The sequence below is a fragment of the Pteropus alecto genome, unplaced genomic scaffold (assembly GCF_000325575.1).
Source record: "Pteropus alecto unplaced genomic scaffold, ASM32557v1 scaffold131, whole genome shotgun sequence".
Classification (NCBI taxonomy): Eukaryota; Metazoa; Chordata; class Mammalia; order Chiroptera; family Pteropodidae; genus Pteropus; species Pteropus alecto.
The window spans coordinates 17,030,092-17,054,799 of record NW_006434709.1 but is presented as its reverse complement, the minus strand read 5'-3'; the positions used below and the strand labels follow the sequence as shown (position 1 = coordinate 17,054,799).

The 24,708-nt window shown below is 33.2% G+C and overlaps 1 protein-coding gene across 20 annotated transcripts in view; it reads right to left on the bottom strand.

Moving 5' to 3' along the window:
* NRXN1 (neurexin 1) overlaps positions 1-24,708 on the bottom strand; it is a 1,011,597-nt gene that overhangs the window by 118,409 nt on the left and 868,480 nt on the right. For 11 of the 20 annotated variants that reach the window (XM_025045123.1, XM_025045125.1, XM_025045128.1 and 8 more), the window contains 2 exons: positions 8,079-8,168; positions 6,376-6,695 (listed from right to left, as the gene is read on the bottom strand). In XM_025045123.1, coding sequence (XP_024900891.1) covers positions 6,376-6,695; positions 8,079-8,168 — 410 coding nt within the window. Of the gene's footprint in view, positions 1-460; positions 490-6,375; positions 6,696-8,078; positions 8,169-24,708 lie in introns of all 20 variants that reach the window. The other 9 variants (XM_015587507.2, XM_025045132.1, XM_025045134.1 and 6 more) reach the window with 2 other exon arrangements.

The following is a 24,708-nucleotide window of genomic DNA, read 5'->3' as shown; positions in this document are numbered from 1 at the left end:
CTGCTTCTGCACAGCCTCTTTGGCCAGAGCCCATTTCCCTGCATCTGGCTGGACCCCTGGGGTTAAAGTGTCTCCTCACTGTGACTATGTGTTGGGGTGGAGGGAAGGGATCAACAAGGATTGGGGTTTGCTTGATAGGTGGCATGAGCTAGAATCCTTACAGATGAGTCTGGGACCTAGGGCACCCAGGTATTTCTCTGCTGGCCCGCAGAACTCTCAAGATTCTGAGAGATGGGGCTTCTTCTGGGAGGAGTAATCTTAACACAGTTCCTGGGGCCTGATGACACCATTCTCTGAGCTGCCCCTGATGTTCAGTGCATCTAGCTCATTCTCACCCTGCTCCTCCATCAGGACCCACACTTACTGTTACCACAAACTTGAAGCCATGCAGCACACCCTGTGGGCTCCAACTGCTCCCTGTTTGCCTTCCTGGGAAAACCTACACTCCATCAATCCAGACCAGGCCCTGGTTCCACGCTGAATGTATCCCTCATTAAAATCAATCAGTCTTGGTGTCACTTCTGTTCTTTTCCCTGCCTTCTAGTTCCCTGATATAGCAGATAGTGACCACTGTCACTGTCCATACAGGGTACGATCCGGCTGGATCAGAGAATAAGTCCGAATTTTAATATGCCAATGTTCTATTATAATCTATGCGTATATAACTATTTATGCATGTTTATTCAAAAAGGATTCCATTTTATGATCATCTCCTCTCACAAGCATTCTCTCTCCTCTCCACTTTTTTCCTTGACATCCCAAGTATATTATTTGTTTTGATGCTTGTTTTTCATCTTTCCCAACTAGAATGTTAGTTTTATGCAAAAAAGTTTAATTTTGTTCAATGCTATATTTCCAGTGATTGGAATATTGACTGCTATACAGTAGGTGCTCAGCAAATATGTGTTAGGTGAATGGATGGATGGATGAATGGGATAGATGGATGGATGGATTCATTTCTATAAAATCAGCCTTGTCTGAAGACATCTCAAAATGAAGGTTGCATCATCAACAAAGCACCTTTTATCATCCAGTGAAATCTCCAGACCCCAAGGAAAATGCATGAAGCAGAAGAATTTTCTTAAAATAAATTCTTTAAAATGTATATTTCTGGGCCTTTCTGCTTACCAGCAATAAGGGGGAAACACTTTCTAAATAGGGTTGCTTACCTAACACTTAAAATTACAATGAACTACACATCTCTTACACAGCACCATTAATTTCAGGAGAATATGCCTTTGTAAGAATTTAAAAATTTATCCCCAAGTGTTTTTCTTTCCAATATGCACTAAAATTTGCTGTAAAAATGTACATTAAGTGAATTCAGCAGAATGACTGGACTAGGGAAAATAAAATTAATTATTCATGTCATTAGTATTTTAAAATGCAGAGTGGTTATCAGGAACATACATAATTATAAATAATGCAATTATTTTTTGATAAATAGGCCACAGCTAAGGTTAATTAATATTTTTAATAAAATAAAATTTAGTCCTTTGAAGTTACAAAATGTATTTTGTTAGTTTTAAATATTTTTAATGGGAATATGTGTACACTCTGCTTACATTTTTCAAACAAATAATGTAAATTTTTTATGAGTATATCCAAATCTTCCAGGAAGCGATAGCAGTATCCAATATATTCGAATACTTGTTTCTTGCTTGAATGCTAGTTGGGTTTCTTTTTGGAATATTCCATGGGAATAAAATGCCATTGACTTCTATAGGACACTGCATATGTGAAATATATATACATGTGCCTTTGACAGCTGAGCAATGTTTTTAAATCCTCAGTAATTCCTTTTCTTGAGTAGGTTTGGTAACTTCAATCTGGAAAAAGCTTAACTGGAACCACAGACTTGTTCCAATACATTTCACTCATATTCACTGATTCCGCTGTACTCCATAATTTAATTTCTTACTAACAGTTGCAACATAGTTTCTCCTGTCAAACACCAGAATCTCTCAAAGCCATCTTTTCTCTCCTTTTTCAAGATTCTTGAAATGAGATGAAACAGGCTACAAATTCTTTAAACAAGATAAAGATACCAGAGCCAGTTTCTGCTCGGAATGTAAAGGACAAGGCTTCACTATTTACTATACTTATGAAGTATGATTTGCTGCAAAGATAGATGTTATATCTGCTCTACAAGTAGAGTGCAATATAATAGGCATTTATAGACCCAAATGGGATGCTTTTGAGAGTCAAAAAGTGATACGAATAAATACATTGGGACATCAGGTATACACGAGGACTATACAGGCCAACGGAGATGCATGGCCACCCTGTATAAAAGTCAAGGATGAAATCTATGATTTGGTAAATAATCATTAAAAGACCTAATTAAGAGCATCATTGCTAGAGTCAACGAAATTTTAGAACTCGGTACAATTCAAGAGATTCCTGGTTGAACCCATAAATTTTAGAGAGGTAGCAGACCAAAGTACAGTGATGTTAATCAACCCGTCCAAGTTACACAACGAGATAGTGGTTGTGTTGAAAGTGGAAACCAGGTCTCTTGATTCACTGTGCACTCACTCGAAGTAAAAGGCATTGCTATGGATCTGTATTTTCTACAGTATGTATATTGCTTGTAAAATACTCTTGAAGGAAAGAACCAAAAAATCCCAAAATGTGATACAAAGCATAGATCAGAGGAAATGTTACAATTTTAGTCTTAAGAGAAACAGCATGGCTTCACTTCCCTTTCTTTATAGACTGGCAACTGATGGGAGTGAATGTTGCTTTGCTGTTGGCTTACTTCTTATTTATTTATGTAAAGTTACAAAAAATCTGCAAGACATTGCCAGATTATTCAGAAGACAAGAGAACATTTAGCAGTCAAAATCTTCCATGACATCCCTGTCCCCATCTCCAAGAAGCTTTTAGCATCCTGAAGAACTTTATATTATCAATTATTTGCAAATATTTGCTTTCTAAGATAAGCCTTACAGAAAGTTTCTTTCTTTTTTTTTTTTGAGATAGGTGGGTCTTATGGAAACATTTAAATATTAAATATTTTAAATAAAACAAATTTTATGAACTTTATGAAATCCATATAAAAGGTATTAATATTGTTATAGTCACAATTTTTAAAAAGCCACTTAATCATAAGGGTTGGTAAATGTACTCATTAATTTGTGATATAAATCATGTCTTTCTAAAGTAAACATCAGTCTGAAAATTGATAATCATTCAGAGAAAAAACCTTTTTTTTCTTTTTAAAGTATGTTTACATTTAAGTAGCAATGTAAATAAGATCTTATAGGATAATATATTGATGAAAACTCTTTTATATTCTGTAACCATAAAAATATATTTCTCCTCTACTTACTCGCCTTGCTGGATGGCTGAACGAACCTCATCTCATATATTTGAAATGAATCCAATTTAGTCCTGCTTGACCAAAAATCTATTTCCATAGTTCTAAAACATTCAGTCACCCCAAGGTACACGGCCATTGTAGCCAAACTGGCTCAGTGTTGTCGTTGAGGAAGATATGCTTTGATTGAGAAAATAGTCTAGTACGGTTTTTGAAAAATAAAAAAAGACCCTTCCTGGTACACAATTTAGCAAGGCAGTTGATAAAAGCAGGACGATGTAGCTACTACAGACAGGGTTTAAAGGTAGATGATTTATCCAACCTGCAAAAATGGGTCAAAGGTTACAGTCTTATAATTAGCATTGCAAATCAATCTCATATTTAAACTTCCAAGACTTTGACAATTCTAACAAAGACTTTAAATCTACATATATCGGTTTTATCTTTGTAGAGGACAATTTAAAAATCAATTGTGAGGTAAAGAACATTTGCAGCAAATTATTGTTACTCAAAAATTAAAAAAAAAAAAAAACTTCCTTTCTTCCCTACTAGTTCCCCTCCCTACATACATACATTACCTGTAATTACATATGTATCATTATAAAAGAGAATTTTAAAACCCTTTGTCCAACTTTAAGACATTGTTGTCATAATTGGATATTTGTAACATATTAATCCAAATTATGTAATTGCTGTATTTGTTCTGTTAAAAAAAATCTAAAAATTTAACATCTATTTTTTAATGAACCTAGTGATCTTTCATTTAATTCAATACCTCCTCAAATGAACCAAGTAATTACTAATTGATTAGATCATTTACTACTATAAACCACTGCTGTCTTTAAACACGTAATAGCTTAATAATAAAAGATATTCTTCAGTTGTAATTAATGGGCAGTTAACTGTTTCCTTTTACATTAATTATTATAAAATGTATAAAATTTTATTTGTTCATTTGTTGTTTAGCTTGCAAATGAAATAGCTATTTTACACATTTCCTTAAGAAACATAATTTCTTAATATATATCAGTTACTGATAAAATACACAAAAACAAGGATGATCATTTTGCCCTTAGGGGTACATCTGGCTTACTTAGGAACTTTGGTAACTGTAATCTCTAATGATGAAACAAGACTACTAAGAAAAATATGTGGTTCTTTCAAATTTTATTCATGGGAACATTTCCAACTCTGAATATCCTAGAATGTTCTCTTATGAATTATTTTATATAAAGGAAATAGTCTACCTGTTGCTTTGTATTTCATTTTTCATGTATCTAATTCACCTTAACTTGCTTAATGTTAAAAAGACCATAAACAACAATCATAATAACTAATCAATGAAGCAGAAGCAAAGGATAGCATATGGAACTGTTGGGCATGCATAAATCTGTCTAATGTCACAAGTCGTTATCTAAGGGACTATGTTATCAACAATCTTATAAACCCAAACAAGATAGAGAAAATCAACAAAATGATTATTCTCTAAGCATGCATTCTTACTAAAATGTATATTTCATAAAGACAGGGGTTTTTGTTTGTTGTTTCTAATGTATCCCCAGTGACAAAACAATGTATGGAACACGCAGAGTGATCAATAAATATATATTGATAAACATCATGTAAGACTGTTCATTTTACTTTGTGGCCAGAGGTAGAGAGAAGAAAATGTAGCATTTAGGTGCATATATCCAATAATACCCTTATGAATTTATAATTTTTTGATCATCTCTCTTTACCTAGGACATTTTTTCTTCCTCTATTCTGTTCCCTCCTACCTCTTCCTATTCAAAGTAAAAGTCAGGATATTTTCTTCTTTCCCTGGAAAAAATGTTAATTAGTAAATACAGTGCTGATATGACAGAATTTACCTTCTTTTACTCTCTTTCTAAATCTGACACTTGTTTCAAACAAGTGACAATCTGTTTCAAATCTGTGCAATAAAAGCAATTAAAATAAATTCTTGTCATTCTTGCTTCATTAGAATGTTTCTAGAAAAGTAACAATAATGTATTTTGAAAACCTTTATATGGCACCTACTGAAGAAAATCACTATTAGAAACAAAACAAAAGGAAACATTCAATTTTGGACCAAGGAGAACACATAATTCTGAAAGAATTAACAACAACATATACACAAAGGCTATAAATGTCAATAGGGACCTAATAGCATGTAATAGCATTTCAGCAGCATTCTGATAGCTTTTCATAAAATGTAAGCTCCATGAGGTGAGTTTTTTCTTGCTCCGAAATATCTAAACCAATGTTTGATACACAGTAGGCAATCCATAAGCATATGTTGATTGAATTAATACTTCCAAGTTGTACAAATTTGATATTTAAAATTCTGCTTTTCAAAAATTGTAGACATAATATTGAATAGTTAAGCTCATTTAAGTGAATTCGAGATAATTCACTTCACCTAGTAAATTCTGAATAGGGCAGTTAGGCACACATCATAAAAAACATGTTAGCCCAAGACAGTTGTTAAGTATCATATTTTGGGTCTTTGCCCTCAGGTAAATGAACACTGTGTTTTTCTTATAGACAGTAAAAAAGTAAACCTATCACTCACCATGAGAGCCACACGCCTACCAATTCAAAATTTTAAGACTTCAAAATACAATAGAAGTTTTGCAGGCAACTTCTTTTTTATGATTTTAAATTTATTTTGATGAAGTGCTGAGCTTGAACAAACAAGGCCTTTCAAATACTTCATTAATTTACTTGTTTACTTAATTTAAAAAGTGAAAACCTTATGTAATTAGAAGGCAATCTTCTCAGCTTAGGCTACACCAAGATCATTGTATTAAGACTATCAGTAAGCACCGAAGAAACCAACGTAAAGCAGTTTATAAAAGTCCACAAATCTCAAATCAACAGCATATATTCATTTCATATTTAAACCGAGTGCATTATAATACACGAGTCTCAAAGGAAGCTGTAATGCCTGAGATCAGAAACAATCCCATTTTAGAAAAGACACCTAATGGAGAAAAGCCTTCTTTCATAATCACCAATCCAAAAGGAAGGAATGAAATCCGCACACTCACCTGGCTAATTGGTTCTTTCGTAGGCGGCTTTCCTCTTCTGGCTGTGCTAGTAGCCAGGGTCGTGGTGGTCTCCATAATTGACGTGGACATCTCTGACTGCATGGCAGTGGCTGTCGACTCAGTTGTCATAGAGGAAGGCACTTCACCAACCAGTCTCACATTTCCCACTATGGCGATGTTGGCATCATTTTCGGCTGCCATATTCAGAACTTTCAAGCCATTGTAGTAAAGCCCAGAGAGCTGGCCCTGGAAGGGCTGGCCCTGCTCTTTCCCGCCAATTATTATGGTTGCTTGGCTATTGAAGATTGTGAGCTGACGCCCTGTAAAAATAATATTACATACATGCAAAAATGTTGATTGCGAACTCTACATTCTACAAAGGATGATAAAACAGATTTTTCATGGGGTGGATAATGAGAGCAATAAACTATAAGAGAGGCATTTGACTCATAATTCATTGCTGATAAATGAGGTGTCCATGAAATGCGTAATCATTGGCAAATACTTGCAAATTCTCAACTTATCGTAATGTAGTACTTTTGCTAAAAGACCAATCAAAGATATGAATTGTAAACCAATTTTTAGTGGATCCCTTTCCCTTGTACCTTGAGATCTTATATTCTTGGTCCCTTAAGTCTAAACTATTAAGTTAAAAATGTGATATATCTACCATTTCAAGTATTTGTCATTCTAAAATTACCACTGGCAGAAACTAATCTATAGCAGCTGATATCTAATTTTAAATTTATGATAAAAATTTCACAATTCACTTAATGGCTACAGGTATCTATATGCTATTCTTTAGAAACGTTTATTTTTATTTTTTGAAGGCAATAGTCCATTGTTATTTGAATTATTCTATTTTTCCGGCAATCACACTGAAAAGAAATGCATGGTTTACACTGAGTATGTCAGAGACCAAAAAAAAAAAAAAAAACATTCAAAAATATTTTTCTGATTGGCTTTCAGCAAGTCTTTAAAAACAAAACAGAATGAAAAAAATAGCTTCAGATGTAAAAAGCGGCTTCAGGAATGATACACAAACCAATGGAGAAATTATGGCACATTTCCATCAAACAGCAATCCTCAGCAACAGTACCAATATCATCAAATTGAGTATCCAGTTTTAGCAGATTGCTCTCTGCTCATAAAAAGCATGCACACAACTTCAAGTTCAGTTTTAATTAGGGCTGGTTCCCAAATGCTCTTAGAAGGTTGCAAACGTTAAAGGGACTTCATTTTGACCGGCAATCCATATTGCCCACTATTTAAGATGCCTAGAGTTTAAACCAAGAGTTTTTTTTGTTTTTTTTCAGGACCATAATAAAGATATCAGAACTACATATATTTTAGTTAATAATTTAGAGGCTGGAAATGTAATATAATCTATGAATGATTTATCATTTTGGGTTAATGCTTGCTGTGAGTACCTTCATAGATTGAGTTAGTGGATTATATTTAACAGTCCCTTTAACCTTAAGTTAACAGGGTAAGATTATTAAACAGCTGGTACGTCTAAAAATGTATAGAAATTATTATACAAGGTATGCAAATATTGCTATCTACATTTTACTGTTTTAAATTTGTTTTTAATTTAGTTTTACGGAAAATTTATTTTTTATGTTTATTAGTGTTACAATGAAGTACTACTTGGTTATGTTCAAATTATTTTTTTATTTGAAGTTTTAATCAATGTTTTTTACCTTTGTCGAGTAGCCATTCATCAACTACTCGACCAAGTCGATATGGAATTCGCTGTCTAGCAATCGCCAGGCGCTCGTTATCATTGTTTCCTTTAAAGTTTAAAGAGACATTTCATTGGTTAAAATCTGTAAGGTCAAAGGTTAAAAGTTAATACTTAAAGCTTGAGCTATACAGTTGTCACATGATTTTTTGAAATTTGGAATTTTAAAAAGTTCTACCTAGAACATTTCATGTTTCAGACTTGTCATTCATTCATTTATTTTATTTTAGCAAACAAAATTATTCCTATGTTAATTGAAAATTAGAAATCTGCATTTGAGCTAGGTTATTAAACTTATGTTATAGACAGACCCGAACAACCAATTTAAACAGCATATAATAGCTTTACAAAAAAATGACCATTGATCTCAGGGTTTTTTCTTTTTGATGTTTCTTATTAACTAGTTAAACATGTTCAGGTGAAACAGGTTTAAGTTTTCAAAATACATTCAACCTCTTATTCCAGATTAGTAATTTATGAACACCAAACTTAATACCATCTTTGGCACACTGAAGTATCTAAATTGTCCTAGGATACTTTATGTCCTACTCAAAAAATAGAAATCCATATTCATCTCATTTAAGGAAACAAAAGAGTCTGAATAGTTCTTGTATATTCCATATAAATTGGTTTATCAATCACTTGGACATCACAAGAGAATACATCTTGTATCATCCAAATATGCTATTGTAGGAAAAGGCTTTGACAAAAGTGACTTTGAATGTCCTTCCATTTCATTTAAAGCTAAACATGTTAAAGCAAATAACAATTTGGAAAAAAATTATATGTATGTTTTTATATACTCGAATATCTGCTTTTATATTAAGCTATGCTAAAGGTGGCATGATAGCTTATGGAACAAATACAAGTCACAAATAGTGGTCTCTAATCATAGATCTAAACTAAGTATGAGCCTTGCTTCTGAACAAAAAATTTCCTAATAGAAATGCAGTTTAAATTGACCTTGAATAATGCTTGCAAATAGATAAGTGTTTTCTTGATCTATGAAGCACTTAGGAAGAATCTAGGCTGCCAACTCAGTGCTTAATCACATATATTGCAAGAAGTTTTCTATTCCATGAAAATTAACTAACATAGAATTTGAGCTAAGATATTTTGGTAATAGCTCAGATGAAGACTTAAAGGTGAAAGAAACATGGAATGGTAGTAAAGTCCATAAGAAAAGACTGGAGCATTTTGCTAGGGAAGATAATAGATATACATTTTTCTCATATTTAGAATAATTTATAAGTGCTTTCTTATACTAGTGTTATTATACACTATACTTATCAGAATAAGCCCACTATAATACTGGTCACACACTTTTAGAGAAATAGAAAAGAACTGTCACTTAGACTTTATGAATTTGTCCTCAGAATGTATATATGACTGAAAATATTTCATACATTAGTATTTAATTTAAAATGTAAATATCAAAGTAGAGTCAAATGTAAAGTTTAATAAAAACATTTATATGTATTTCTCTGTATTATATAATCACTAAAATGTTATAAAATAGTATTTTATCCTATGGGAATATATTTTTGGTATACTGATAATTAAAAAAAAAAACAAGGATATAAATCCCAAGCCTGTTTGTTTTTAAAAAGTGTGCAGAATTTGTGTTTTTTATGTGTTTGTATACATATATATTCTTGGCTTATATGTGATTGATGTAATAAACATGTTTATGTGCATAATTTGATAAGCAAACAGAAAATATTTTTCAAAAACATACCCTTGGCTGTATGGACTTTTTTGTCAGTCAACACCATTTCAATTCACACTTCACGCCTGATGACTTTATAATTAGGTGGCTCTTCACACTGTTTTTCATGTTAGATTGTTCCCATCATCAGGAATAATTCATTATTCCTTCAGAGAGCACCCAAATCCAGACCACAAATCACCTCCTGCTCAATTACTACTTCAGTATATTAACAGACCTCTCTGCATCTTCTTAGCATTAAATTTCACTGATGCTCCACATGTCAGTCAATATTTAATCATGACACTTGTCTATAATAACCCTTTCCATTGCCTTCAGGGTGAAATATCAAACCCCAAATGAGCTTCTACAATTGGGAATCTTCCTACCTCCCCTGCCCCATCTCATAGCTCAACTCCTCTATCTTGATGAGAATTCTTTCAATTCTTCTAAAGCTCTCCTTTTTCCTCTGGGCTTTAATATTTGTAGCTTCCATTATTTGAAATACTCATTCTCACTTGCATTCCCATTCTCATCGTGCCTTAGTCAAACATGGCTCCTTGATGAAATCTTCTTGGCAGGAGCATTATTTCCCCAGGAGGTCTTCCCTGATGTCCCCAAGTTAGATTAGGATGCCTGAATATATGCTTTCCTAGCACCCTTTGGAAACAAGCACTGGCCTTGTTATTGCATACTCAATAAATATATTCCCTTTAAACTATAAAGTTCTATGAAGTCAGGTATTGTATACAGTGTTTATTGCATTCTCAGTGCTTGCACAATACTTATCACATAACCTTCCATGAAATATCTGTGGAATAAAGTAATAAAGAAAATCCTGTTTTTAATTCTGATAGCTTTTTTGGTACCATCATCTCATACTTACAGCTTAACATTCATAAGGGAAAAAAAGCAAATGCTTCTGCCCAGAGAATAGACCATATGTGGCTAAACTTCCCTCAGTACTGTACAAAGGAAGCATCACATATTTAAATTATAATTTTATTTCTTTAATGATTGTCATTGATTTGAGCATTCAGTCAGCTCATTATTTGCTAAGTAATAACTGTCCCATGACACAAAATAGGTAATCATAGTTATTATTAGTAATGGAAATAGAGGAAAAAGTCTAAATAAAACAGGTGGAAAAAAATGAAAGTTTCATATATTTTTTGAATAACTTTTAAAAAGTACATAAAAACACATGGGTATATATATATGTGTGTATACATACACACACTAACACACATATATACAATTTTCCCTCATACCTTTGATTAGTACTCACACAGTAATTAATGACTGATATGACATGATTTAAGTTAACAATAACTCTTGAAGATCTTTGATGAATCTCGATTAAAATAAGACATGAAATATACATTCCTAATAAATAACAAAGAGGTATTCTAACACTATCACCAAAGAGGAAATAGAGTAGGCAGCAGAGATAGGTGTAAAAAGACGTGATCATTTTTAACAAAGGAAGTCACATGAATCGGGTTAAACAATTCCATAATCCATGAATGTCAGGCGCCTTCTAGTTCAGAAACCATTTTTTTTTTTTTTTAACTGAAAGATGTTATTTTAAGATCAAAGGACAGACTTTATTCTTTGTTGGGTTAATGAATGGGAAATCAGATGGTGCTTACTTCAACGCAATGTATGTTGACTTTTTTCTTCCAAATTCTTTGTCCTTCTACTAGAATAAAAACTAGTGACTCTTCTTGTGATAATATTATATATAAATACAGTGTCAACTCCATGAAGTCACATCTAAGTAGAGTATAGTGACAACATCTTTTTAACAGATGATTCCAAACTGCTCTACTATTGGGTATAAAATAGGTCATATTTTTTAGGTTTCCCAGAAATGAACCTAGATTTTTGCCTCCGCTTCATGATTTTCATTAACAAGCTGCATATGGAAAGTAGTAATTGAGGTTTATAGTTTAAGAATTTGCTCAAAATGTATTTATTCTTTACAAATTGTAAAATATCCAGTAACTTTGTATGATTTTGTTCATTTCATTTAATTACATCCATAGTTTGCTAAACATCTAAACTTTATACACAATAAAACCCACTTGATTGGGAAAGGCCAAAGATAAATACAATTTCCTATCACTTTTTATTTTCTTTGGAAAGGGTTAGGCTCTAATACAAAACATACTGGGATATAAGAACATTACATAAAGCTTTCATGGATGGTCAAAGGAAGTAGACTAAGACTTATAGGAGAGATTAAAAACAAGTGGGATGTATATGAAAATTTAATTCAAACAAAAGGTGAATCTTTGGGAGAAGTTATTTTCATCTCTAAGTTTCCTAAATCAGAAATAAGGATAAAGCAATAATGACCTACTTATAAAAGACCTGTTTATTTTGAAATTATTACAAGGTTCCAACAAGAATTTCAACCTCTTAGAAAGCATACAAATCAACTAGAGCAATCTACTGAGAACATTAATTAGATTTATCAAAACAGAGCCTCTCACTAAATAGTTACAAGATAATTTAGGTTCATACTTCCTTTACTTTAATAAATGGGGGATCAGGTTTTTCTTTAGATTTCTTTTTTCTCCAGTTAATTTTATTTGTGTTAAATACTTTGTTACCTCCACAAAAATGTCACCAATGACATACATGTCTGTTGAGTGATTTTAAAGCAAAGTAACAGTTTGTAAAATTTGGGTTTAGTTTTCTTTTGAAGACTGAAAGATTCGGTATTTTTGACGAGGCAGGCCCCCTGTAGTAACACCATCACAACCAAATGATAGGTGCAAGCTCTAATTGAAGTAGTCATTTAGGTATAAGGTACTAAATGTAGTGAATATTTCAAACAAGGTTTCAGAGATGAAGAATAAAAAAAATAATCTGATCATTCAGACTTATAGTATAACATTTTTTATTTTGGTTGAATCCCAGATAGTTTAATTTTCTACCTAACTAATAATATTTGGTCACACTATAGTATATTAATTTTGTATGAACCAGTAGACTTAAAGGAAATAAGAGTAATTTCAAAGAGTCAAGGTAAACAGGAAGGAGTAATAAAACTCAAATCCTTCACTTGTAGTTAAATTTCATGGTGAAACTCAGAAAACAAAGGGAAATAAAATTATAATCATATTTTTAAGACTTGATCAGTAGAGACAAGCTATATGAACTTAGCTGACAAATAGTTATTCTCTCATTTTCATAGATCTTCAATCCTGATGTGTAATTTCTCCTCAGAAATAAAAGTCTCAGTTTTCTATATGACACAGTAATACCCTTAGAAAAAAATAAGGAAAAGTAATGCTATAAACCAACATTTTCCCAGAATAATATGAAAGTAAAAACAAAAATATTTGTCTTGAGGAAGGCTTATTTCCAATTTATAACATTGGGGAAAGCAACATGAAAGGATTCTGAAAAGCTCTATATACTTGCAGAAAGGATTCTAGAAGTCTGTTTTTAGAATTTTTGCTTTTAAATGGAAATATGGCATTTGGATGTGCCTAGGTACATAACATAGTAAAAGTTTAACATAGTTTTGTAAAATTACCCTAGTTTTAAAAGCAGCATTATCACATAATTTCCAACTAAATGCTTTATGTATGATTGTTATACAAACCATAAAATACATTAATATCTAACTTGGCGAGTGATGTTCCAAATAAATAGCTTTTGAACACTGCCGACACTCTTCAAGGAACTAAGTTGTAAAAAATATAGCTATTCTAATGAAAATATTCATCTTTTGTATTACATTATTTGCCATATCATTAAGATGTATGTGTAACAAATATATACATTTATTTAGCTCCTGCCTACTTCTCCAGTTTCATCGTGAACTACTTATTTCTAATTCTTTAAATTCTAATCACTCTGGATTTCTTTCAATTCCTTTAATCAAGCCAATCCTCTTTGAAGATGCTATTCTCATTGCCTTACAAATTCTTGCATCTCTCTGTACTCCTCAACACTCTGGTCCCCACACATGCGCACACACACACACACGTGTCTGGGACTGGACAACTTATTTCTCCTTTAAATATTAGCTCATATGTTTCTCAAGGAAGGATTTCCTGTGCCCCCTACCTCTGTACCACATTAGCCTAAAGCCTTCCATTATGCATTCTTATAACACCTAATAGCAGTTTCTATAATCATGACAAAATAATTTCATGTAATTGATCCTAGATTATAGTTTCCTTTGCAAGCAGCAGCCACATCATCCAGTCCACACGTTCACTGGTTTATATATATAAAATAAAATATAAAACCCCAAGAAAATAGAAAAATAATATATTGAGTGGCTTTTATGTTTTATGTATTGTTGCTACTTGCTTTAGTCCTCATATTGATCCCAGACCACAAGTATCTTTTATTTTATAGATGGAAAAAAAATGAGGCTCAAGGAGATAATATAACTAGTGCTATGCTGTGCCATGCATAATAGAGGAACTATTTGAAACCAAAAATATTTGATTCAGAGCTGTTCCATGGAGTCATAAAAGCCCAACATCTTCCTTTTAATACTTATGGCACTCTTCTGTATGATGAAAAATGTCATGGTCTTGTCTATAAAGGTACTGCCTTATAAAGTTTGGGGTAAGACTGCTGTCTTGGCCACACAAAATCAATAACCTTCCCCACATCTTTGGGAATTCATCAGGAGGATATTTTTATCATCTCTATTTTATAGATCAAGATAGTGAAGTAGAAGTAAGTAAAGTGATCAAAGTCTACTACAGTTGAGGTCTCACGGAGGAGCAGTATTTCATTTTCTTCCTTTAATAACCAAGCCCTGCCATGAACAGCCACTTGAGACATAAGATATTCCAGGCATTCCTTGACTTTATCTCTGACCTATAAGACAAGCTTCAAGCATAATAATCTGCCAAGTTCACAGCCTTTTTGATACTGACCCTCTCCAGAGACAAGTTGGAAAAGGAGAGAGGGTCCTAGTCATGAGTCAAAAGACTACTGCACTTCATTTTGCTTGGACTTCACATTCCCTTTTTTCTTCCTTGTCCATCTCTTATCTCTGTTTTTCCCTTTATACATCTCCAAAAATCCATTTTTTTTATGCCACTCATTGAAAACTCAATGAATGCATACACATCTACCCTTCCTGGATATATCTCATGTCCCCAAAAGTCTTCACCTTTGTTTTCTAGTTCTAATAATTAAATTCCTTGTTTCTTTAGTATATCTTAGCTGAAACATTAGGAAAGCAATCTGACTCAATGAAGTCAATACATAAGCAATGACTTTTACCCTGAAAGCACTGTGTCAAGCATACATCAATACATCACATAGATTCCACTGTGGAAGAGCTTACACTTTGGGGAGTAAAGGGACAAAGTGAGGAAAGTCAAATGGAAGTTTAAGATAATAAATAACTTGGCATAAGCATACAATTAACCACCATTTAAATTATAGTTCACACAGAAGTTCAGAAAGGATAGTGGATTAGAAAAGACAAAGAAGATATGATAGAACACAAAGGATTTTACCCAGCTCACAATCTAAATTTTATTGAAATAATAACTAGGTGAAAATGTACTATAATGTGGAGATTAATCCCCAAAATGTTGATAATTACTCTAATTTCATAAAGCTATACACCCCTGCCTCTAATTTCTAAATAAATATATTTTCTAATAGGATATATTTAGTCTCCAACTAACTGCAAATATTAATAAAAATGGTTAAAATATTTATGCCATGCAAAGTGAAACATGTAATATAATGCTAAAACTACTAAACAGAATATGATGCAAGTTGGCAAGAATTTGAGGACAATACGTGGAAATGAAAATACTTAATTCAATATTATTAATGCTATATTTATCGATATTTCAATTTTGCTTGTGCCTTTTTTTTTAAAAAAAGCAATTTTTACACATTAAATGTAATATCTTAATGCAATGCTATAGCAAGACTCAAATGAGTCAGCCATTTAACTTACAAAGCTGGAGAGAGCACAGACTGCTCAAGTAAGGCAATGCTCTGAATAAGGCTTCAGATGACACCCCAGCTCCTTATGCAAAAGAGCAGGACTTTGTGTCCAGGTAAACAACATATTCCTGTGAGATTGCTGTGATGCTAGGAATGAAAGGCCACAGACTGTCTACTACAGGGTTCAACAGTGCTTTGGGGAAGAAATTAGAATCTTGGTGCATTTCTAACTGGCTTAAGAAATTTCTTCCTTTATGCCCCTCTATTATGTAGAACTACATTAAGACATAGTCCTTAATAAAAATCTAGAACTAAATATAAGTGCCTATGAGCTACTTATATTTAAAATTTTTATTTTGGATATTGTTCCATCGAATTAGTTAGAAATAAAGGTAACTGTAAACTTTGGCTTTCATTGCCTGTGTGGAATAAATAGTGATTTACACATTCTTCTCTAAGCATTTTTTATGCTGTTGTGTTCCTAATTCAAAGCGACTGGAATATCATATCAAAAAACAGAAGCAAGAAATAAAAAGCAACAAGGACAAGCAGATAACAAAATATAGAAGTGCTCTGATAAATTAAAGGTCATACTCTGTTGTCACGCATACTAAAGAGTTCTTTGTGCTAGCTGTGTAGCTTTTAAGACAGAAGAATGGTTTAACAGCTGCAAAAACAGACGGGGCCACTGATAGACATCACTCAATAGCGAGAACGAAAAAAATGAAATGTAAGAGCAGCCCCACATTACCTTACAAATGACATTTGCCATTTTCCCAGATATGAGAATCTTAAGCATTTAAATCATAATGTCATAACATTTAAGCTTATTCACCCTAATAAAAACTTACATATATAGTCTCTAAGGCTTTTCCAGTTCTTGATTTCTGAAAATCAGAGAATTATACTGTATAGCTGGATTTTCTATCTCATCACACCAATCTTGACTTTTAATTTATTCTAAATATTTAGGCTGGTCTGTGGAAAAGGAAACAAGTAAATGTCTCATATACAGTCTGATATGGCTTGACCATGGTACTGAAAAAGTTCCTTATTCTCTGGTGAAGAAAAATAAGTTTGATGACTATTGCATTCTAACCTCATTTTCAATGTACTTCAATCTCTCTCTTCCACTCATAACAGGAATGTGGGAAGATATTTTTTCAACTACAAAGCTGGAGTCTGTCAACCACACACAAATTATTTAAGATTAAATAATTTGTGCACTGGACAGGCTGAGATACAGCTGTTGGATCATTGCTAGTCTTCCTCAACTGTATAAAATATAAAAGCTCTGAAATAAAATAACTATTTTTCTTTTGTAGACAAATGAAATGCTATGGATTTGAACTTAAAACCATAAAATAACTCTCCTCTCCCCCCAAAATTTTATTTTCTATGTCAGCAATTATGTCTTAGAAGTACCCATGTGCTTAGATTCATTGTGAAAAGAGACATTACTGGTTAAGAAACTGGGCTCTTATTCTTGGGTTCAAATCATGGCTTCACAATGTGTAACACTGGGGCATGTGCATAACATCTCTGAACCTAAGCTTTCTCATCTGTGAAATAGGTATTTGTAAGAATAAGTGATTTAATAAATGTAAATTTCTTAAAATGGTGGCTGGCACATAGTAAGCACTCAGTAAATATCAGCTATTATACTTTAATTGTATCATTATTTATTATCTAGTATAATTTGCCTAATATGACCTATCTAGGAATATACAGAACACAGAAATTATTTCTCACCTATCTGAATATAGGAAAGTAGGTGTGAAGAACAGTGAAAAATAAATCTATTTTTCTTTCTCAGGACAAATAAAGGCCAGGAAACCAGACTTATCATAAGTGATATCCAGACCCCCATAGGTGTATTATCAAAATCACTGCATTTTCTCTCAAGCAATGTCGGAATCATTCTCAGAGGTTTATGTATGGCTACTTACTTGTAAGCCAATGGGAACAACTGAAAGGAAGTCATTAAGTTGAGGATACCATACAAAAGAAAAAGCCAAAGGCACCTGCCATAAGAGCAAATGGAATTCAGGGGACCACCATCTGTTCTGTGCAGCAGCATGGTGACAAAGATTCTCCAGAAATAAGAATACTTTAGATATCACTGTCTCAAAATGACATTTTAATCTGTGTATTAATGCTTAAAGAGATGCACTTCAAATAGCATGTCTTAAATCCTTTTTTTTCCCTCATAATGCTTAAGGCAAATAAGGGTCACAGAAACTAAACAGAAATGGATACTACATGGCTTAAAGCTAGGCAATCCCATTATTTGTAAAATGAGCTTGGTGGTCTGTATGGCCTCTAAGGTGGCCTCCGATGCTAATGACTCATGGTCCCAAGTTTAAGGTAGGGTTGTCAAGAAGGCATGCATTAGGCCATCTTGTTAGTAAATGCTGTGTATGAGATTTAAGGAAGGAATTGATTTCAGAGGCATTATAAACAAAATATCATCACTGTTTCTAACTGCAAATATCTTTAAAAGGCAGTGAAATCTTTGACATAGCATCTTTTTTTCCTCTCCTTCTTTAAAAAATAAAACTATTTCACAGTGCTTTGACAAATTTATGAAGACTTTCAGTCACTATCTGTGGAGACCTTTATAATTAAGCCATTACATTTTTCTGATATGTTTTAATGTTGCAAGCTTGTCTTCTTTCTTCTTTCAACCATACAGACAGACACTCTTCTCACCATGTAGACATTTCTCTGGCTTCTCTCTACCCTCCCACTTCTCTGACAGCCATTACAGTGGAGTAAGGCAGGCAAAGGTTAGATTTTAGGAGATTTCAATCTTATAAAAAAAGTAGTTAAGAGGATGAGGGAGCACATTATGACACTCAAGAAGAGAAGAGATTTGTCTCCTTTTCATTTTAAATTCTTAGCACTAGAGAGAGAAGAGTGGACAATTTCAAGAGAGAATAAGTATTTCTTCAAATCAATGACTGCTCTTTGCAAACCCTTTCTGTCCATAATTGATCTAAGTAAAACCTTTCCTTGAGTCTCTCAAACATCTATGTTTTAGGGAACTGCACTTTGGGGGTTATTTCTGGTTCAAGAGATATACGCATGACAGTTCCCATCTAATCAAGTCTGACAAGAACAGACTTGAACACCTGTAGATAGCCCAAATGTAACTCCTAGCCAGGTAGAGATGACCAATTAAGATCCAGACATCCTAAAGAATGAAGTAGGTAAAGAGGAGACATAGTTCATTATATCTCTCAGGCTAAGACTACGAATTTCTCTACTGCCATCAGTATTTCCCCCTTAAACATAAGCCACCTGTGATTTCTAGTGGATCCCTAAATACAGAACAGAATGAAGAGCAAAACTACAAACATGTCCTACGAAGTTTAAACTGGTGCTCCATTAGTCAGCACAACTGGAACTGATCCACTCACACGTTCTTCTCTGTCATTTTTATGACAGAGTACATCTATAGTCAGGCTGTGTCATTTTCAAGTAGAGAGCTAAACTAATTGGGGGATACAACTCTGGCCTAATTAACACTTTGTTTAAATTTTTTCCTGAAGTCTCGAAATCCAATTGGTCTGTGATAATTTAGTGAGCATAAAGAATTTGTTTATAAACTCCATGCAATACCCTTCAAATAGTTCAAGACACGTTATGGGCTGAATTGTATTCCCTTGAAATTCATATCGTGAAGGAAGCTCCAACCCCCAGTACTTCAGAATATGACTGTATTTAGAGATAAGTCCTTTCTTTAAGGAGATGATTAAGTTAAAATGACTCCCTTAAGGTGGACCCTAATCCAATCTAACTGTTGTTCTTACAAGAATAGGTAACAAGAATTGGACACAGAAAAAGATAGCAGGGGTAAGTACACATAGACAAAAAAGCTATGTGAAAACTCAGAGAGAAGGTGGCCATCTGCAAGCCAATGAGACAGGCCTCAGAAGAAACCAGCGCTGCTGAGACCTTGACCTTGGATTTCTAGTCTTTAGAACTGTAAAAAAACCAAAAAATCCTGTTGTTTAAGCCACCCAGTCTGTGATATTTTGTTATAGCAGCCCTAGAAAACCAATATAGAGATGAGTTAAAACTGGTAAAAATCATATGTTATTGGCTTATTCACAGATCTTTGATATTAAGCGGATATAGCATTTTGTTGCTAATTGCCAAAACATCTAGGAATGAGTACTTTTGTTTTTTTTTTGTTTTGTTTTAATAAACTATTATGTTAATGTCAAAACTGTGCTAATTTTAATCATTAATTTTGGTTAAAAATTACGTTCTGTCTTTTTCTAGATTCGTTGCAAGTCATAATATCTACATAATTCTGATAGCACAGTTATATAATAAACTTTACCAACTTACATTTTGCATTATTTAAGTTATAATAATAAAATTGATTTAGGCACGAAATACGGATATTTCAGAATAGTTCCATTATGTCTATAGAACAACTTTTGTAATAGGAACTATGTTATCTTTAAAATTATTAAATAAAATTTCTTAAACTAAAAACAATTATGTGATACTACACCATTTTACTTTGTGGCATCCTGTGGCTTCATTAACACAGATGACTGCAGTACTATGAAAAATTTAGTGTTAGTATCAAATTTCTAATTTATTTTAAAAAGTTATCATGCAAAAAGCCACGTATATAAAAAAAAATCCCAACTTATATTAATGGTTAAATAAGGTAAAATTCTCTTACACTAACGTTTGCTTTAATTTAGAAACTATTGTGAGATCACAAAAAGTTCATTCTGCCCACTTCCAAAACTCCAAAAATAAATTCTAAGTCTTGAAGGATAAGCTTATATTATTCACACAAATATCTATTTTAGAAACTGTCCAAGAAGTCTTTTTAAATAAAAATGATTCTGTGAGACTGTAATTAGATTTTTTCGGGGGGGTGGGGGCGCTTGCTAGAGTCATGTCAATAACAAAATAAAATAGCAACTTCACTGTTAACTTGAATATTTATCATCTACCAAAAACTGGATGAGTGTCTTACTCTGTTTTCTTTCTCTTTTGGTACTTATTGCCGAGGAATGATGTCAATTCCAAGCCCAGCTTCAATAAGGGGTACCTCTGCGAAGCCACCCTGAGTAGAGGTGAAAGTCTCCACACTGAGAGCCCAGGAACACTGGAGGGCCTGGCAAATGGATGACTGCACCAATTTGGGCTAAAATAGAAAGACTTGAGCTTTATATGAATGTAATCATCCAAAGGTCCCTTATATTTCACGAGAAATTGGACAGCAATTTACCATTTCCATGTATTGAGCCAGACTTCGATATGTTTTGGTCTGCCTTTTGCTTGGGGAAATGCTTGGTAGAAGAGATTGGGAAAGCTTTGTCTTTGCCCTTGGCTTCTTTTCTCTTCTAATGTTCCTGGGGACTGCACCTTCAGGGAGAGCCCGGCCTTCACTCTCAACACCAGTGCCTTTCTACCTCTACTTCCCATACTGTAGTCTGAAAAAAACCTGGACTGCTATATCACTCCTACCTTAGCTTTATACCTTAATCTCTACACTTTAGCCGGAGCGGTTAAATAAGGTGTTTTCTCCAAAACATTGTAAGCTCCATGAGAGCAACAATGGTCTACTTTTGATCACCACTGTTTGCCCCAAATAGTGCCAGGCACAAAGAAATATTTTTGAATGAATTACTGAATAAATAAATGAAATGTCTTAGGTAGTTGTCTCTTCTACTATCTTTTCTCTTTTGCCTTACCATACTGAATCTCTTTATTCTGAAATCTTTATCAGGCCTATCTCATGCTTCCAGCTTCTTCTCCATGATCTAGACTTACTGAGTCTATCTTTCATTCCCTCCCAACCCTTCTTTTTGCAGCTGAAAATAGGTAGCCACAGTGTTGGTGGCTTTTCTCAACAATACATCAGGAAAACAAAACCATTCCACAGAAAAATTTATATATGGAGTCAATTCCCTTTACAAAATTTGATAACAATGATTCTCTGCTAGTTGTAGAGATATACAATTCTAGTTTGGATAGGAAAGCTGGGAATCACAAAAGTCACAGGACTACTAACCTTTTTTAGGAAGTCCTAGGGCATTCTAAATAGAAACATCACATATAAACTCTTAGACATAAGTGAGTGTACTGTAAGTTTAACATTTCAATCGAGAAATCGGCAAACATAAAGAAAAGTGTATACTGTAATAACTTTGTATTTAATGGAGTTTGTGCCAGAAGAGGACTATGCAATATAGGTTTTTGTTTGTTTTTCTTTAGCTGGCAATGTGGTACTAAAAAGAACTCTGACCTGGAAAAGCATGGGTAGAGTCCCAGGCCTGACATTAATTACATGTACAATCATAGATACTTATTTGGCTAGTCTTTAAAACAAACAAACTAACAAAAAAAGATTCTAGGTTGCCACATTTTTTAATTTGATGACTAAGATATTTTATCTAATAGCTAAGCTAAGAGATCACAATATAGCATAGCATCAGAATAGTCAACTCTTTAACACTTTACATTAACACATAATGTAGGTGAAAATTATAGTACATGTAGCACAGATGTTATATTTCTAACCAAAAATAGTTTCCTTTTAATATATCCAAGAGAGTTTCCAGTTTAAATTTTGTGAAATCTTGATTTCCTAAATATTTAAACTATAAGACTATTAAGATTTATGGATAGAGATAATCAAGCCTATTTGCTTTTGTGGAAGTTAGAAAAGCCCTAGTTCAAATCTCAGTAATGCACTCAAGGGTGTGTTACTGAATCTTTCCAAGATGTGTCACAGCTGTATAATGGGGATGCCTTATGAGATCGTTTTTAAGAATGTAATGTGTGTAAATGACCTGCGAAAGTATCTGGTACATAATCACTGTTAAATATATGATGGCTACTACTGTTTTCATAGATTACACAGAATCATAGACCTGTAGAAATGAAAAAGACTTTAGCTAGAATCTGGTCCAATTCTCAACCAATGCAGGATGGGTTTGACTGCCTTGATAGATTGGTCTCTTGAGCTCTACAGAATTAGCGGAGAGTCAGAAAGTTACCACAGCTCATTAAGAGTTGAAGTAAATTATCTCGTAAACCAGTCTTGTTACTGTTATTTCCTTTTTAAAGGAAATAAAAAACTAAAGAAAAAACATTACACATTATGGCAAATACAATGGACCCTCTAGTTTTGATTTGTTTTGGTTTGACTAAACACTGAAATATTCTAATCGTATTTTATCATTTAGTTTTTCAAGTTAATGCCTTTTATGTATATTTAATACAAACAAATAACAGTAAAATTCAAAGTATGAAATTGAATTGACAAATATAGTAAATAAATACCTGTAAACCTAGGTTTCTTATTGCAAGGGCAAAAAACTTATAACATAATACTTTAAAAAAATATAAATCACAAAATCAGATTTTCAAAAAAAATCCTATATGTGTAGAAACAAAAACAATTAAAATTGGAAAAATAAGATTCTGAACTATAAACTATCAGACTTGAGAGAAGGGCATTGAACTACTCTCTTCATCCATATAAATTCTATTCTCTCTACAGTCCACCTTGAGGAGCCACTGAAAAAGTGAGAGGCAGAAAGAGATATGATAAAAACAATTTTAGGAAGATAAAGATTTTAGCTGTACACTAAATGGATTAAAATAATGGGGACTGAAAAGGAACATAGATGGTTTATAGCTGACAAAAGGAAAAGAAGCTCAATTCTGGTAAAGGCCTTACATCACTAGAATAATGGCAGCACAGAAAGATAATGATGGAATCTGGGCATTTAGCGGAAACTTGGGCCTACTTTTGGATCCAATGGTTGCTTTGATGGAACAATGAGAAATACTTTGATTTATGAAGTTAATAAGGTGAATCATGTTATTCATAATATCAGTTAGGTATTTAAGAGAGTAAAATGATTTGGGGAGTTATAATTTGGTTAGAGTTAGAATTTAGTTGCAATCAGGAATGTACATCTTTGTAGAAATGAAACTCAGCTGTGCTCATTACTACCTATTCATTCAGAATTTATTAAAATTTAACAGGCACATACATCCAGCACTAGTTTCCCGAGTTCTGTCCAGGTGGTCACCATTAATTTCACTTTTCATCATAGACTCAGAAACTGTGCTCAATTTCCCTTGAGAGTCCAGGGAATTCAAAATTTAAAATAAATGTGATGTCCCTAACTCTATGACTATCTTGAAACTCCCAAAGAAAACATTGTCTCCTTTCATAGCAAAGAGATCCCTTGGAAACCCACAAATTCTGTAACAAAGAATTCTGATCCTTCTTCCTTAATTATTCTCTCAGCTTTAATCACTAGGCTTGTTAAGTAAATATGATAAATACCCCATCACAGAGAGTGAAAATCCATTTTTTGTGCTGTTTTGTAATTTGTAACCACCTCTGTTCTTAGGTTTATTTTTTCTCCTGCCTGGAATGGGCTCATTTTCACCAATATATCTCCATTTGTCCCAACCAGATCAGGCTCAGACTTAACTTCTTTTAAGCACTAAACATTAGCACTTCTCTCTTCATATCTCTTCCAGTTCTTGTATTTGTATTTTTGTGCTATGTAATCTTATATTTCCCATAAAATTAATACTTTAATGACTGATTTATCTTTTCTCCAAAGTTATACCTGAAACTCTTATAGGATGAAGACAATGCTTTCTGCTTGCCTGTGTTTCCCCACCAAGTTTAGCACACTACAGGATGACCATGAAGTGGGTCTTAATGCATGCCTATTGTTGAATTACAAGAGCCATTGAGGCTTTGGCCTCCAATGGGGCCTTAAGTAAAATATAGACCTTAATGTGTGAAAGAAATGGATAAGTCTAAGATTTGGGTCTGTTGTTAGCACTTTAAAGAATTTTATCCATTTTCTGATTCCCACCCCCCCACCCCCATTTCTGGTTGTTTACATTTTCTCAATAT